The sequence below is a fragment of the Podarcis muralis genome, chromosome 14, assembly GCF_964188315.1.
Source record: "Podarcis muralis chromosome 14, rPodMur119.hap1.1, whole genome shotgun sequence".
Taxonomy (NCBI): Eukaryota; Metazoa; Chordata; class Lepidosauria; order Squamata; family Lacertidae; genus Podarcis; species Podarcis muralis.
Window position 1 is genome coordinate 55,025,202 of NC_135668.1, and position 16,080 is coordinate 55,041,281.

General features: G+C 55.3%; 1 protein-coding gene across 1 annotated transcript; it reads left to right on the plus strand.

The window, feature by feature from the left end:
- Positions 1-7,927: 7,927 nt before the first annotated feature.
- Positions 7,928-13,746, plus strand: LOC114584593 (uncharacterized). The gene is made up of 7 exons (XM_028706583.2): positions 7,928-8,095; positions 8,187-8,391; positions 8,514-8,640; positions 8,992-9,200; positions 12,848-12,951; positions 13,221-13,425; positions 13,528-13,746. The coding sequence occupies exons 1-7, from the start codon at positions 8,001-8,003 to the stop codon at positions 13,654-13,656; spliced, it is 1,074 nt and encodes a 357-aa protein (XP_028562416.2). The 5' UTR covers positions 7,928-8,000; the 3' UTR covers positions 13,657-13,746.
- Positions 13,747-16,080: the final 2,334 nt, after the last annotated feature.

A 16,080-nucleotide genomic window follows, 5' to 3' on the forward strand; every position in this document is an offset into this window, starting at 1 on the left:
TTCCCATGGTTATTCATGCCACTCTGGGCAGCTTCCAACACACATAATAATAATAATAATAATAATAATAATAATAATAATAATAATAATTATTATTATTATTTATGATTTCTACCCTGCCCATCTGGGTGGGTTTCCCCGGCCACTCTGGGCGACTTCCAACAAAAGATTAAAAATACATTAAAACACCAGTCATTAAAAACTTCCCTAAACAGGGCTGCCTTCAGATGTCTTCTGAATAATAATAATAATATTTTAGATGCCACCCTTCAGGCGAGGATTGCAGGTTGGTATGCAGTATGGAAACGCAAAATGCAAAGCACCATCGCGCAAAGCAAGAACACACAAGACCAGCCCCTCCCTGGACACGCACAGTTGAAAAGGCCCAAGGCCCGGGAGAAGAGTTTTCGCCTGGCGCCTGAAGGCAGGTAAAGAAATGGCAGGTTACTTTATTGCATTTTAAATTACGTTTATTGCATGTGAAAAAGCAACAAATTAGATCTGTAAAAAAGAAAAGAAAAAAAGCATCCCAAAGCTAGGGACATTGTCACCCAGAGCTGCTCTTTGGCATTTTTTGGCCCCCATGGCAGAGGAGGATTTGCACCCTTATTTATTTATTTATTTATTTATTTATTTATTTATTTATTCATTCATTCATTCATACATACATACATACATACCCTGCCCATCTGGCTGGGTTGGGCAGCTTCCAACACACATAATCATCATCATCATCATCATTATCAAACATTAATAGTAACGATCGGATCCTATATTAAAAGTCACAATAACTTTAAAATAAAAAACTTATACCAAATAAAGCAGTATGCAATAATACAATAGAATCCAATAGTAAACACTAAAATTAAACGTCAGCAAGTAATAATTAAACAGTTTACACTTATCAATTACAATCATTACTCATCTAAATTGATAAAAATAGGAGCAAATCACAATACAGTACATAAAATACCACAAATCATACAAAACAATGTAAAATGATTAAATTCCCTGCCAGTTGGAAATAATAATAATAATAATAATAATAATAATAATAATAATAATAATAATAATTTATTATTTATACCCCGCCCATCTGGCTGGGCTTCCCCAGCCACTCTGGGCGGCTTCCAAAAGAATATTAAAATACTATAATACATCAAACATTGAAAGCTTCCCGAAACAGGGCTGCCTTCAGATGTCTTCTAAAAGCCTGGTAGTTGTTGTTCTCTTTGACATCTGGTGGGAGGGTGTTCCACAGGGAAGGCGCCACTACCGAGAAGGCCCTCTGCCTGGTTCCCTGTAACTTGGCTTCTCTCAGTGAGGGAACCGCCAGAAGGCCCTCGGTGCTGGACCTCAGTGTCCAGGTAGAACGATGGGGGTGGAGACTCTCCTTCAGATATACTGGACCAAGGCCGTTTAGGGCTTTAAAGGTCAGCACCAACACTTTGAATTGTGCTTGGAAACGTACTGGGAGCCAATGTAGGTCTTTCAAGACCGGTGTTATGTGGTCTCTGCGGCCGCTCCCAGTCACCAGTCTAGCTGCCACGTTCTGGATTAGTTGTAGTTTCCGGGTCACCTTCAAAGGTAGCCCCACATAGAGCGCATTGCAGTAGTCCAAGCGAGAGATAACTAGAGCATGCACCACTCTGGCGGGGCAGTCTATGGGCAGGGAGGGTCTCAGCCTGCGTACCAGATGGAGCTGGTAAACAGCTGCCCTGGACACGGATTTAACCTGTGCCTCCATGGACAGCTGTGAGTCCAAAATGACTCCCAGGCTGCGCACCTGGTCCTTCAGGGGCACAGTTACCCCATTCAGGACCAGGGAGTCCCCCACACCTGCCCACCTCCTGTCCCCCAAAAACAGTACTTCTGTCTTGTCAGGATTCAACCTCAATCTGTTAGCCGCCATCCATCCTCCAACCGCCTCCAGACACTCACACAGGACCTTCACCGCCTTCACTGGTTCTGATTTGAAAGAGAGGTAGAGCACCTGATGTTTCCGTGGAAGTCCATGAAAGGTTCTGTCACATTAAATCTGTGGGAACCTGTAGCGCCACAAAACTTGGGTGCTTTCTCTGCAGCAGACAAGCACGCCCCCCTTCTTTCGACATTCTTGCCGCCTGCTGCATTTGCCCCCCACCCCCTAACAGAGGAAGGGGACACAACTCGTCCTCCCGTGCCCACCCTGCCTGGCCCTGGCAGGAGACTTGCCTGACCCGCTGGGCTCCACCTGTTTCCTCCAAACCCCAAATGTGATCTTCTGGCTGATGAATGATGCCATGAACTGGTTGGATGCAGAGGAATGATGGCAGGAACCACCTGGGGAACCATCAAGGGAAGAAGGCTCAGAGCCCAGGGACTGGTGGTGGGACAGCATGACTGGTAAGAGGGAGGAGACTTGGAAGAGGAGGTATCAGAAGCGGAAGAGGTAACAGGGTTTAGCGAGCTGGGAAAGTCTGTGGCAGAGAGAAGAAGTCCAGAATCAGAGGCAGAAGCTGAAACAAGGAGAGGAGGGAGGCCCAGAGGCAGAGATGAGTCCACCTGGTGAAGAGGCACAGGGGTCTCCCTCTCCTGCTGCAACTCCTGCTGGTCTCCCAGAACCAGGAGAGGCATGAAGAGGGCGGAAGAGAAGTTAGCTTCACATAGGCTTAGTATCAGATTGCTTGGGGGAAACCCTGGAGAGGAGGAGACATAGTCAGATGTGGGGAGGTGGGGGCCTTTAGTATCAGCAAGTGATCCATGAGGGGCCAGACCTACTGGAGATGAGTCACTGCGGTCATTGGGCTTGACACTCCTAAACAGATCCTGTTTTTGCTCGGTGTGATGCTCCTGTCAAATGAGGACCAGGTCTGGTCTGGGATGTTCTCATTAAGAGTAGCAGCTCAAGAGGGCCCAGGGAGGGTGTGGGGAGGCTCACCAGCCCCACCCTTTATCCCTCAATTGCCAGGCTAAAGAAACTAGAATAATTACAGGAGATGGTATGGGGAGGTGGAATCCCCAACTGCAGAGTCCCCCAGAAGAGAAGTTCCCATCTGAGATCCTCAGGGAAGTCTGGGAGGACAATGCCTGTGTGGTCAGAAAAACAAGGAACCACAATGCAGTCAGCAAAAATGGACTCTGGTGGAATTTTAATTAATTCTTTCACTGCGATGTATTCTCCTGACTGCTTAAGAGGCAGTCAGAGCAGCACTGGACAGATTGAGGAACGGATCCTGCCCTCCTGGGTTCTGCCCTAAAGCAGAGCTCCGCTGCCTCCACGAAAAGACATCTCTCTGCACCCAAAGCAGCAGGGAGCGCAGAGTCCGTGCCTGCCAGTTTGTGAGAAGGCAGGAGCATCCCTCAGGATGAGGCCAGGGTGGCTTTCTGCGCAGAGATCGGGGTGAGCTGAGAGCCCAGGCTCCTTCTCCGCCTATCAGCCTGGCCACCCCCTGCAAGCTGGAGGATAAGGCAGGCTGTGTCTCTGAGGATATAGCTGAGGGGAGGGGACTTTTGGGGCAGCTCCCTCCTTCAGGCCTCCAGGCTCTTTCTGCCGGCCAAAGAGTAAAATTCTTCTCTGGGAAGGAAATCAGCAGCAGCAGCAGCAGAATGGATGGGGATGAGGACTCCTAAAGGGGCTGCCCTAGAAGGGGAAAGGGAAGGGCCCTTCCTTGCCCCCAGGCCTGCTGTCTAAAGGGGTCGTGCAGAGGGGAATCAGGGGGCTTGGAGGACAAGAAACACCCAGGCATTTCTGTGCTGTTTGGGGGGGACTTTCCAACCCACGCTTCAAGCTCAAGCAAAAATAAACAAGGAGCTCTTAATCACTTGCACACTTGCAGCACCCGTCCCTAGGTGTGCATTGAGACCAGCAAACCAAGGGGAGTTGTGGTGGTTGTTTGTGATTTAGGACTCCGAATGAATAAATAAATACATATATCTTTTAAAAAAATATTTATATTTGATTTTAAAAAATATATAAACACACAACAAACATCAATTCAACATCCAAATATTGAGATCACTCTGAATCTCTTGACTTCCCTCCATCCCTTCCATGGGTCCTAGTAAAAATAAATACATCTGCATATCAATATTTATGCAAATATTTTCTTTCTGAATTATCCACAGTTTGTGTTACTTTACAAGTGTAATTAAAATCCTTCCAGTGTTTTAACCTGCTTGCAGTGGTCTCATATATAAATATAAACTTTTCCCATTCTTTTTAAAAGTTATCGTATTCTTGCTTTCTGAGCTTTCCATTTAATTTTGCCATTTTGGCATGGAGAGTTCTGAGGATGCACTCACAGGCCTCTTTGGCAATTGGCAGCAGGGAAGCAGGCCCCCAGGTGCCCTTAATGAGCCCGGTTGGTCCCAGAAGCCCATGAGTTTGGGCACAGACATGTGGATCCTCACAGCTGGAAAGGCAGCTTTGGAGAGGGCCTTTCTGGAACAGAATATGGTGGATAAAGGGTTAAGCACACCCCCCTCCTGCTTCTCTGCTCAGAATTGCAGCTCCCCCTTCCCCAGGAGGCCTGCTTTTCTGAACAACATCTGGCAATAAATCCATGAAATATTAAGTTCCCTTCCGGCATTGGCCAACCCAGGAGGAGCCGCACAGGACCTCCTCCAACACAGCAACTCATGAGGACTCTTCAGGAAGAGGATGTCAGGGGAAATGGCATGGAAGGCTGTGGAGAGGCGTCAAAGGGAAGTCGCCCTCACCCTGCCCTTCTCTCAGCAAACACCTGAGGCAGCAGGACAGCCAGGCAGTGACCAGGGCAAAGTGAAGAAGTGAAGAAGCAGCCTGCCTCAGGCGGAAGAATCCCACAGGGCCTGCCGCCATACTGCCAGGGTCCTGCAGCTGTGGCGGCTGCTTCCAGGGAGATCTCACCAAAAGTCACTGCACAACCAGGCCTGCAACACCTTCCCTTTTTTGCCTCAGGTGGCGAAGTGGGGTGGGCTGTCCCTGACGGTGACTGTTCCAGAATCAGACCTGAACCCAGACTTGAATGGATGGAGAAAATAAGTTTCAGCCAAGAGTGTCTGGAGCTGGCCAGTGCCCGGCTCCCTCTTCACCTGAGATTCAGGACAGAGAAACTCTTCTTCACACAGTGCATGGGCACCAACTCCTAGGGTTTGAGGGCTCTTGGACCCCCTAAAAATATTTTGAGGGGCCACCCACCCCCAGTTGATGAGTATTGCCGTTGGCATTGCCCCGGTGTGAAAGAACCCAGAACACTACTGCTGCCTGGCCCTCCCTCCCACTCTTCTTCCCCCTAAGGCAGAGACAGAAAGGGAATGTGCCTGTGTAAACATGCTCACCTGGTCCCAGCAGCAACCTCCCCTCTTGCTGCCCCCATTGCAGCTCTGTTGCCAGGCCTGGCATGTGTCCATGGTATGTGTGTGCCACTTCTGGGAGCGGCCACCAAGACCATATAACATTGGTCCTGAAAGACCTGCATTGGCTCCCAGTACATTTCTGAGCACAATTCAAAGTGTTGGTGCTGACCTTGAAAGCCCTAAACGGCCTTGGCCCAGTAGACCTGAAGGAGCGTCTCCACCCCCATCGTTCTGCCCGGACACTGAGGTCCAGCTCTGAGGGCCTTCTGGCAGTTCCCTCCCTGTGAGAAGTGAGGTTGCAGGGAACCAGGCAGAGGGCCTTCTCGGTGGTGACACCCGCCCTGTGGAACGTCCTCCCATCAGATGTCAAGGAAATGAACAACTATCTGACTTTTAGCAGACTTCTGAAGGCAGCCTGTTTAAGGAAGTTTTTAATGTTTGATTTTTATTGTGCTTTAAATATTCTGTTGGGAGCTGCCCAGTGGCTGGGGAAACCCAGTCAGATGAGTGGGGTATAAATAATAATAATAATAATAATAATAATAATAATAATAATAATAATTACTACTACTATTAGAGAGCCCACATGATGGTGATAACAACAACAACAACAACAATTTATTTATACCCCACCCATCTGGGTGGGCTTCCCCAGCCACACTGGGTGGCTTCCAACAAAATATTAAAATACCGTAATACATCAAACATTAAAAGCTTCAGGGCTGCCTTCAGATGTCTTCTAAAAGTCTGGTAGTTGTTCTTCTCTTTGACATCTGGTGGGAGGGTGTTCCACAGCGTGGGCACCACTACCGAGAAGGCCCTCTGCCTGGTTCCCTGTAACTTGGCTTCTCGCAGGGAGGGAACCGCCAGAAGGCCCTCGGCGCTGGACAAGGGCTCAAGGCACAGCACGGCAGGGCAGGAGGTGCCAGAGGTCCATTTGGTTCTGGCTAGGGCTGCCTGACGTTCCCAGGTCACCTGTTGCTTGGCTCTCTGTTTCCTCCCCCTGCCTCCCCATATCAACTTTAAAAAACAACCCCAGAATCACTCACTTAATGTAATGTGCAGTTAGGTCCTCAGAATGTTTAATTCCAGAGATTTTTATGCTCTTTTTCCTTTTTGCTACAGTGTATTTATTTATTTCACGAATATCTCCCAAGGATCTCTAGGTGCTCTACACGGTCCTCCTCCTCTCCACCATTTAATCCCCACCACAACCCTGTGAGGACGGCTAGGCTGAGAACCTCCTGGCACCACGTGGGGGAATGGGAGGGGGGAGCAGGGGGAGATCGGGATCTACTGAGTGATTCGCGGCAGATCTCCGATAGGTCTTTGTTTGTTTCATAACATTGATATACCGCTTGGTTGTAGAAAACAAAACCAGCGCTTTTTGTGGTCCCGAATTGTTTAGCAAGAGCTGTCAAATTAAGGCTCTAGGAACAAATAAAGGCTGGTTTTGGTGGGGAGGAAGAACCAGGAATAGCTCTCTGCGCGTGAGAAAGAGGAGCTGGTTTCTGGGACTGAAGACACATCCTCGGCCTCGGCATGTGTCTCCTCGTTGCCTTTCAAGGATTTGTGGACCCCTTTTCCTGAGTTGGAGGGAAAAGCCACGTACAGTGGTACCTCAGGTTAAGCACTTAATTCCTTCCGGAGGTCCGTACTTAACCTGAAACTGTTCTTAACTTGAAGCACCACTTTAGCTAATGGGGCCTCCTGCTGCTGCCGCCGGAGCACGATTTCTGTTCTCCATCCTGAAGCAAAGTTCTTAACCTGAAGCACTATTTCTGGGTTAGCGGAGTGTGTAACCTGAAGCGTATGTAACCTGAGGTACCACTGTACTGCAGTTCTCTCCAGCTTGATCTAAAGCGGAAAAACACCTTTTCCTGCCCGGCTGAACTTAGCAATATGCGCTTTACGCATCAGCCTGACGCCAATTCGTCTCCTGCGTGGCCCTCATGCCACCGACTGGGGCGACTCGAGAGTTTTTTTAGACGGGTACCGTCAATCCCCTGCGTGTTTGATTTTGGGATGGGGACCTGCGAGGCCATGAAATGGGGGGGGGGGGTCGGATTTATATGCCGCCGGCCTCTCCCGCGTCGCGAAAAGACTCGGGGCATCCTCCCGGGTTCTTTGGTCGTCTGAACTTTGGCAGCGCCTGAAGTCCCGTGTCCTCTCCACTTGCCACGTGCCCCAGCAGAAGGCTCCCTCGGTCCAAGTGGGATGGCTTTAAACAAGGAGCCGAGAAATTCAGGGAGGAAGAGAGGGCTAACGGTGGAGGCATAAAGGCTTCTGAAGGGCAGCCGCTGTTTGGAGCGGGAGGCGCTCTTGTGCTCGGATGCCGCTTGCGCGTTTCCTGCAAGAGGCACGTGAAAACAGGAGGCTGCACGGATCCAGCCGTTTCTTCAGCAGAGACGGCTCTTCCCCCGTAGTACCGGCTCTTTCGGCCGCCAAGGCGAGAGCTGAGCTCTGTCCGCCGTCGCCGAGGCCCCTCCTTGCGCCATTAGTGGGCTTGGCTGCTCCGCCGCGCAGCCGACCTCTCCGGCAGTCCCGGGGCGATAAGATAAGCGGGGGCGGGCCGAGGAGGGCAGCGCGGGCCGCTATAAAAGCGGCGGCCTCTGCAGGGCTCCCAGCTCCGCCGCCTCCTGGGACTTACAGAGCAACTCGACCTCCTGCCTGCTGCCAAGATGGGGCTGACTGCTGACGAGTGCAAGCTGATCAAGAGCTGCTGGGCCAAACTGGCCCCCGAGCACGAGGATATGGGCGGCGAAGCGCTGACCAGGTAGGCTCGAGGGGGCGGCCAAGGGAGAGAAGCCCAGTCTGGTTCCTCCCGCCCCGTCCCTTTTCCTGACGGCCCCCTTCCCTCCCCGCAGGCTTTTCCAGGTCTACATGCAGTCCAAGATCTACTTCCCGCACTACGACCTGTGCCCCGGCTCCAACGACATTCACCGCCAAGGCCAGAAGATCATCAAGGCCCTCGACAGCGCCATCAAGAACATCGACAACATCCGCGCCTGCCTGTCCGACCTCAGCGACCTGCACGCCTACAACCTCCGCGTGGACCCCGTCAACTTCAAGGCAAGCGCGCCGACGGGGCGGACGAGGGCCAGGAGGGGCGCGCCTTGGGTCTTCCCTCGACCCTCCCCCACCTGACCGACCCCCCACCTGACCCCCCGTGTCTCTCTTTCTCTCCTTTGCAGTTTCTGACCAGATGCCTCCATGTGACAATCGCTTCCAGCCTCCGCGGAGACTACAACGCCCTGGCCTACATGGCCTTTGACAAGTTCTTCTGCCTGGTGGGCGAGGTGCTGACCGAGAAGTACAGATGAGCCCCCCGCTGCCCGCCCCCTCGCCTCGGAGCTGCCGTTTGCCCCCCGTCTCGGGCACTCCGCCTCCGCTGTGCCACTGAGCAATAAAATGCGTGAACCTCGCTCCGGCGTCCTTCACTTTTCTGGCGTGGGGAGGGGGGTCCCATGCGTGGGAGACGCGGGGAGGGGTCTCAGGGGGAGCAGATACGCCAAGGGGGCAAAAAGCCTCAAGTGAGCATCGCAGGGAAGAGGGTGGGGGAGACCGAGAAGAGACAGCCACCGCCGCCTCGGCAGTTCTCCCTTCCACTTCCGAGGGAGCGCACGCCACAACCGCCTCCCCTACTCCCCCGTAGCCCCGTCCGTCCCGCAGGCACCTCCGAGAGGGGGGAGGGGAGGGAAGACGGAGTCCAGTGCCCGCTGAGACCCCTTTCTCCCCACCGCCACCCCGCCATGTCCTCCGCGTTCTTCGCTAAACCAACGCAGCGGAGCCCGGGCAGAAACTCGACGGAGAGGCAGTCTGACCCGGCGGGGAGAGGGCTCTCCCGGGGATCCCGTCGAGGAGGGAGCCCTTACCCCCAGGTGTGCGAGTCTGCCCCCAACATCTGGGGAGGGCAGGAGAAGAGGAAGGCGGGGATGGGGATGGCATGAAGGAGACCCCAGGCTCCTTGCTCTGCGGCTTCTACGGTTCCGATATTGCAGACTACAGAGGGCGAGGCTTGCCAACTCCTGGCCCTGTTTAAAAGAGCGAAGTCCTCTATGCACATTTTCTACTTTTTCCTGCCCTGAGGCACCGGGGAATAAGCAGACTTTTATGGGGGGGGGGAGGATTATCGGATGCTTTCAGAGTGAACACAACGAAGTTATCGCGCGGGGAAGCGCCTGGCCGCTGCCTGTTAAAAGTTGTTTTTAAAAATACGAATAAAATAAGGAAAGAACAAAGAAAGGTCGCCGGGGCGACCGCCGCCTGCTCAAGTGGGGCCCCGAAGCCCACACCTGTCCCGGGACGGAGGCGCCCGCCCTCCCAGCCGTGGGGCCAGGACTCCGCCCCCCAAGTGGGGGAGGGAACGGCCAGCCGCCCTACAACACCCGTAACCCCCCCGCCCCCGCCGGGCCCTTGACATGGAGCAGCATGAGTCCTTCGGTGGGCGAGAGGGCCGCCCGTCCTTCCCGCCAGAGCTGCTCCAGACCACTCTGCACATGCTCACGTGCACCCGCCCCATCGCCGCCTGGAAAAACTCTCCCTCTCCGAGGGGACGGCACTCTGCCCCTGCTCAGAGGCACTCCCGCCTTGGCTCCGCATGGGCCCGCCCGCACGAACGGCCCTCTCCTCCCGTGGGGCTGACGCTTGTGGGGCGGGGAGTTGCAGGGTGCAGGGTGCGCCTGTCTCCGGCTTTTGTGCTTTGACAGGGCCAAGTTCTCACGTCCCAGGGACCCTCACACACGTGTCATCTTTAATGGCGTTATGCAACGTCAAGTTAGACACCCTCTTCTGGAGCTCAGGCGCAAAACACCGAAGGAGAGCAGCACAGGGTACCGAGCCGAGGGGACGCAAAATAATGATGATGATAATGATTATTTATTGAATTTATATACCGCCCTATACCCAGAGGTCTCAGGGCGGTTCACAGAAAAGATCAACATACAAACCACAATATATATAATCAAAATAAAAACAACCCAATAATACCCTCCCAAAATCAGAAAGAATGAATGAAATTTTTGTAATGTAATTTTCAGTGAGCCTATTGAGAAGATCCGTAAAAAAAAGCGGCTGTACCAAAAGGAATTATTGTGAAAATAATATATATTTAGGGGACAGTGGGCTACTCCGCAAGCGGGTTGTGAGAACTACCCGGAGCAGGCATGGGCCCTCCCAGGCAGAGCACAGTTCACAGACTCTGGAGCGCCTGTTTGGGGGCCGAGAGGAATGTGGGGGGCAGCTGTAATCCTCCCCTGGTCTTGCGCGGGGGGCGCATCCCCAGCAACGGTGACGGGGATGGGCGCTGCTGGACGGCCACGGGCCACGCCAAAGAGGCCAGCGAGCCTCGCCCAGGCAGGGACTCGCAGAGTTGAGCGACTGGGGAGGGTGAGAGCCTGCTCCGCCGAACCCCCGAGGATGGAGTGAGGCGCGTAGAGGAACGGAGAGAGAAGGCAGCTGTCCTTGGGGGCGCCGGCGAGGAAAGACGAATGTAAGAACATCACGAAAGCCAACCAGGTGCCCGGAGGAAACCAGCAAGCAGTTTCCGAGCCCAGGAGCGAGGGCAGAGACGAGCCTTCGTGGCTGGTGGCCCTCGATAGGCCCGCTCCTCCTCCTCCTCCTCCATGAATTTATATGATCTTTTTGTCAAGCCGCCCAAGCTGGTGCCCCTCGCCTGCCTCCTGTGGCAGCGAGTTCCATAGTTCAACTCTCGCGCAGCGTGAATAAGGACTTTCTTTCTGTCCCGAATCTTCCAACATTCGGCTCCCGTTCGAGTTTCGTGAGAGAGGCAGGAAAAAACTTTCTCCAGGCCGTGCGTAATATTATAAACTTTCCCCATGTCTCGTTTTATTTGCCTTTTCTATAAACCAAACAGTCTCAAACACGCAACTTTCTCCCATAGGGGCGTCGCTCCAGCGCCTTGACCATTTTGTGGCCCTATGCTGAACATTTACCAGCTCTACAAACAATACCCTGCGGTCGCCCCATAGGGTTGAATAATAGCATTATGATACGGGCAGCATTATTGTCAATAATGATCCTTAGCGCGAAGGTTGCCTTTTTCCACAGCTGCCGCGCGCAGAAGGCGCATCTTTATCCGTATCTCCACTAGGACCGCAACGTCGCGATCCTGGCCAGTCTGCCAGTTCAGACTCCATAAACAGATGTGACATTAAGACTTTTCCAATCCGAAAGATTGGAAGACGGGACTTGTGAACATCAAAGCAGCAGAAATATGAGAGAATTGGACCCTTCTGAGCTCGAAGCATGGGTACCCCCAACAAAAATTTAAAAATTCGGCAAAATATTTGGACCTTATGATATGTATTGGCATAATTTGGATTAATGAATGAGACATGATTGGATTGTTAAATGGAAATTTAATAAAAATTAAATTTTTTTTTTAAAAAAGACTTTTCGCCCCCGTGTATTGTAGACACTTGTCTACAATGAATTGCCTTTGTCATTTTGCCGCCCATTCGCTCCGTTTGGAGAGGTCTTTCTGTAGAGATTCACAATCCCCCTTGGTTACAACGACCCTGAACAGTTTAGGGCCTCCAGCAAACGTGGCCACTTCGCCGCTCATCTATAACTCTAGGGTCGTTTGGAAAGCACAGGTCCCGATCCTTGGGGGACTCCACTTTCTACATCTCTCCATTGGCGGCCGGATCCATTTATCCCTGCTACCAGAAACTTGGCCAACTCCTGATCCGGAAGAGGACCTCTCTGCTCTTAGAATCATGGAATTGATTCAACCCCCTGCGATGCGGGAACCGCAGCGAAAGCCGCTCCTCTTATTCCTTCACTGCTAAGCTTACACGGGAGTAGTTGGTGAGGTACTTTGTCGAAAGGCTCTTGAAAGCCAGCGGACGCTTTGAGAGTGGGGCCCAGGGCCACCCGAGGCGCGCCTGTTATTCGTTTGCAGAGTCAGGGAGGTAGCCGTGTTGGTCTGACGCAGTACCTCTACAAACGAAATAATTTTTAAAAAAATAATAATCCAGTAGCACCTTAGAGACCAAGTAAGTTTGTTCTAGGTATAAGCTTTCGTGTGCATGCACACTTCTTAGTATCTGAAGAAGTGTACATGCACACGAAAGCTTTTTTAATTTTTTTATTTCGTTTGCAGAGGTATACTGCCCCTCACCGTGGACGCTCAGTTTAGCCACGGAGAGACCTTAGGATAGAGGAGATTGGGGCCGGCCCCAGGCTGCTGGGGAGCTTCGCGGCTGAGCCCGGCTGCTTTGAAGCGGCTCCTCCATGTCGCAAAGACGCAGCCGCGTTAGCTTCGCCAGCCTCCGCACGCCGGGGATGCGGCGGGATAGGAGCGGCGCTCCCGGGCTTGCCTGGAGCCCAGCCAGCTGATGGGGGTAGTTGGCGCCCCCTCCCTGTAACAGACTGCGGGCGTGGCCCCTATCCCTCCCCTCCAGGAGGTGCCCAGAGGCGGCGCTGATGGGCGGAGAGCCCCAGGCGGGGCGGGGCGCCCCCGATAAAAAGGCCGCGCGCGCTCCGACGGCACCCGAGACTTTGAGCTGCCAAGATGGTGTTGACCGACGACGACAAGAGCCACGTGAAGCACGTTTGGAGCGTGGTCCAGCCCCACGCCGGGGACATTGGCGCCGATGCCATCACCAGGTAAGTCCGCCCCGTCGGGCAGGGACCCTCTCCCGGGCAGTTGCGTAGCGTGGGGGGTGCGGGGGGCCCCGGCAGCACAGGGAGCAACATCTGGGGGGGGCGCTCGCACTCGCAGCTCTCTGCCCCTAGGGCAGAGGGGGCGCAAATTACTTGCCTTGCCCCGGGTGCTGACAACCCACGCTACGCCACTGCCCCCGGGGACGAGGCCGCGGGCAGGGCGGGAGTCGGACCCTCGTCTTCCTGCTCCTCTCCGCCTCCTCTTCCCGCAGGATGTTCGCGGCGCACCCCACCACTAAGACCTACTTCGCGGACAAAGACGTGAGCCCCGGCTCCGCCGACATCAAGGTGCACGGCAAGAAGGTTGCGGCGGCCATCGGCGAGGCCGTGGCGCACATCGACAACATCGCCGGCGCCCTCGACAAGCTCAGCGACCTGCACGCCCAGAAACTGCGCGTGGACCCCGTCAACTTCCCGGTGAGTCTCTCTCGCTCCCGGTCGGGGCTCCGGGGCGGGCGGGATCCCTGCTTCGCTCCGTCCGGGGCCCCGTCTAACGCTCCCCCTCCGCCTCTCCCGCAGCTGCTGGGCCACTGCTTCCTGGTGTCCATCGCCGCCCACCACCCGGAGCTCCTCCAGGCCAGCACCCTCGTCTCCATGGACAAGTTCCTGGGCCGCGTCGGCGCCGTGCTGACCTGCAAGTACCGCTAGGCCCCACGAAGCCCAGGCCCGCCGCAGAGGAGCCGCCTCGATGCCGCCCTCCGACGCCCAAACCCCACAATAAACCTGCTCTTGACTCTCCCCGATCTCTCGCGTCTTCTTGGGCTGACCTGGGGGCGGGCGGGAAGAAGGGAGAGGTGGACTCCGGGGCCTGGACGGCTCTGGCGAGGGAGACCCCGTCCCGCGGGATGGTCCCTAACTTGGCGCTCCTTGAACCCGCGGCACTTGGACCGAGTCGCCTGCTAGGTGGGGGCCCTGAAAGAGCCGCAGGACAGGGGCGCAGAGTCAGCCCCAGAAGGGCTCCCTCTCCTTGGGGGTCTCCCTTCCAGTTCCCTTCGGGGGACTTGTGGGGTGGGGCTCCCCAGGCCTTTGCGCCCCTGGCTGGACTGACTGGGATGAAGCAGACGAACTATTCGGAAGGGCCGGTCTCGGCGTGGGGTTGTGCTCGCAGAAGGGGCCCGCCCGGCTCCGTCCAGCCCGAAAGCCCCGCGAGCCACAGCTGCCAGCCCGTGTAGGCAATACGGGTTGGATGCAATGGAAGGCAGCTTCCTAGGATCCTGCGCTCAAGGGCAGAGGCAGCCCCCTCCCCACAGCCAAGGCCGGGGGGGGGGCAGTGCCAGGGGTCCCCTCCACACCCGCACTGAGAGGGCGCGGGAAGAGGCCCGCAAGCAGGAACCCTGCCCCCTCGACTCGGGCTCTGAAACCACCGCCAGCTCCTGAGATCCCGAGGACCCACCAGAGCAACGGGAAGGGCGCATGGCAAGGGCGGGTGCCCTCCCTTACAACGGAGGAGTGCACTTTTGGGGGTCAAGTCAAACCGTTGGAAGGTTGCAGCGCCTGCTGTGGCTGCAGAGGCCGATATGGGAGAGACAGGTTGTGTTTTGCTGCAGTTGGGGGCCGGGGCAGCGGAAGATGTCCGGCTGTGCTGCTGCAGACGCACCAAGGCATTTCTTCTCTCTGTGCTCCCCGCGGAGGTTGTTCCTTCTCTGCTCGTTGCTTTGGATGCAGACTTGTCTACCTGTCTCTGGGGAACCAGAGACCCTCTAAGAAATACCCACAGCCCCGGCAGAGAGAGGGGGCAGCTTCCCGCTCCCCTCCCCTTCCCCGCTGCTGCTCTCTGAGATGATGCTCTAAGAAGCTAAGCGGAGCCCGCTGGAGGATCAGGCCAAATGCCCATCTAGCTCCGCATCCTGTCATCACAGGGGCTGCCCAGGCAAGCTCCTTCCTCAGCGCCCCTCGGCCAGGAGGCGGCTCCCGGGCTGGCTAGTCAGGAAGGCAAACTTGTCGCACCTTTGCGGCAGAACCGAGTTGGCTCTGGGCCCCAAGGGGTTAACCCCATGTGGGGCCTCGGGGCAGCCGCTGGATTCCCTGCGCGCAGGCGCCCCCTGCTGCTCCTGGGTGGGAATGGCAGGAAGGACAGCCCTTTGGGAAGCGAGGCCTTGGTCTGGTGCCCCCCATCAGCTCATGCGCCCCACGGAGGGGCTGCAGAGTCCTCAGGCCAGCCAGGCCGTTGTCTCCTCCCCTGGACTGCTGGGCCAAAGCCTTTGGGCAAAGGAGGGCTGTGGGGGTTCCCTAGAGGCTTCCTGCCAGCGTGGAGGGCAGGTGGTGGGTGCTGTGGGGGGGATTAAAGGGCTGGCAGCAAGGCTGGGGGGGGGGTGCTACTGCTGCCTGAGCCAGCAGAACCCCAGGGCAGGGCAGGGCAGGGCAGGGGGTGTGCATCGTGTGGCCATTCGCCTGTGTGAGTTGTGGGGCTCCGGAGATTCTTCAGAGAAGGCTGCTCTGAGCTGCAGAAGGGCAATGGGAAGGAATGGCGCTTGCCTGCTCTCCTGCCCCAGACCAGTCCAAGGGAAAGGCCGCAGCTGGGAAGCTGCCTGGTGTGGAGAAAGGCCTACGTGGGGAAGGAAGCTGGGAACTTCTGCATGCCAAGCAGCTTCTCTGTTGCAGAGCTGTGGCTGCTGACTGGCAGGCATGTGGGCAGCCACCCAAGTGCCCACGGCACAGCTCAGGCCTGGGCCGCCTCACCCTTTCATGCCAAAGCTGCCCTGGGACGCCACCAGCCAGTCGTCTCCCACCATCCTGCCTTCTCTCGCCTGCTTCTGCAGGGCATCTTCCTGGACTCTTCCCATCCTGCCAGCTTCTTCTGACTTTTGCCTTGGCCCAAGAAGTCCCAAAGGAAGATGGGAGCCTGCCAGGGGACAGGCCAGACTGGCTCATTACTGCCTTGACGGACCTATGTATCTCCAGGTTGCCATGCAGGGGGTCTCTCTGCCAGCAGGACCTGGCGATTCCTTCTGCACGCAAGGCAGGTGCTCAACCCCTGAGCTACATCCCTGCTCCCTTGCTTGACCCCTTGCTATGGCCTTAGGCACGCTTCTGCACCTATGGAGAAGTGGCCCCAATCCTGCAAGGAACCCG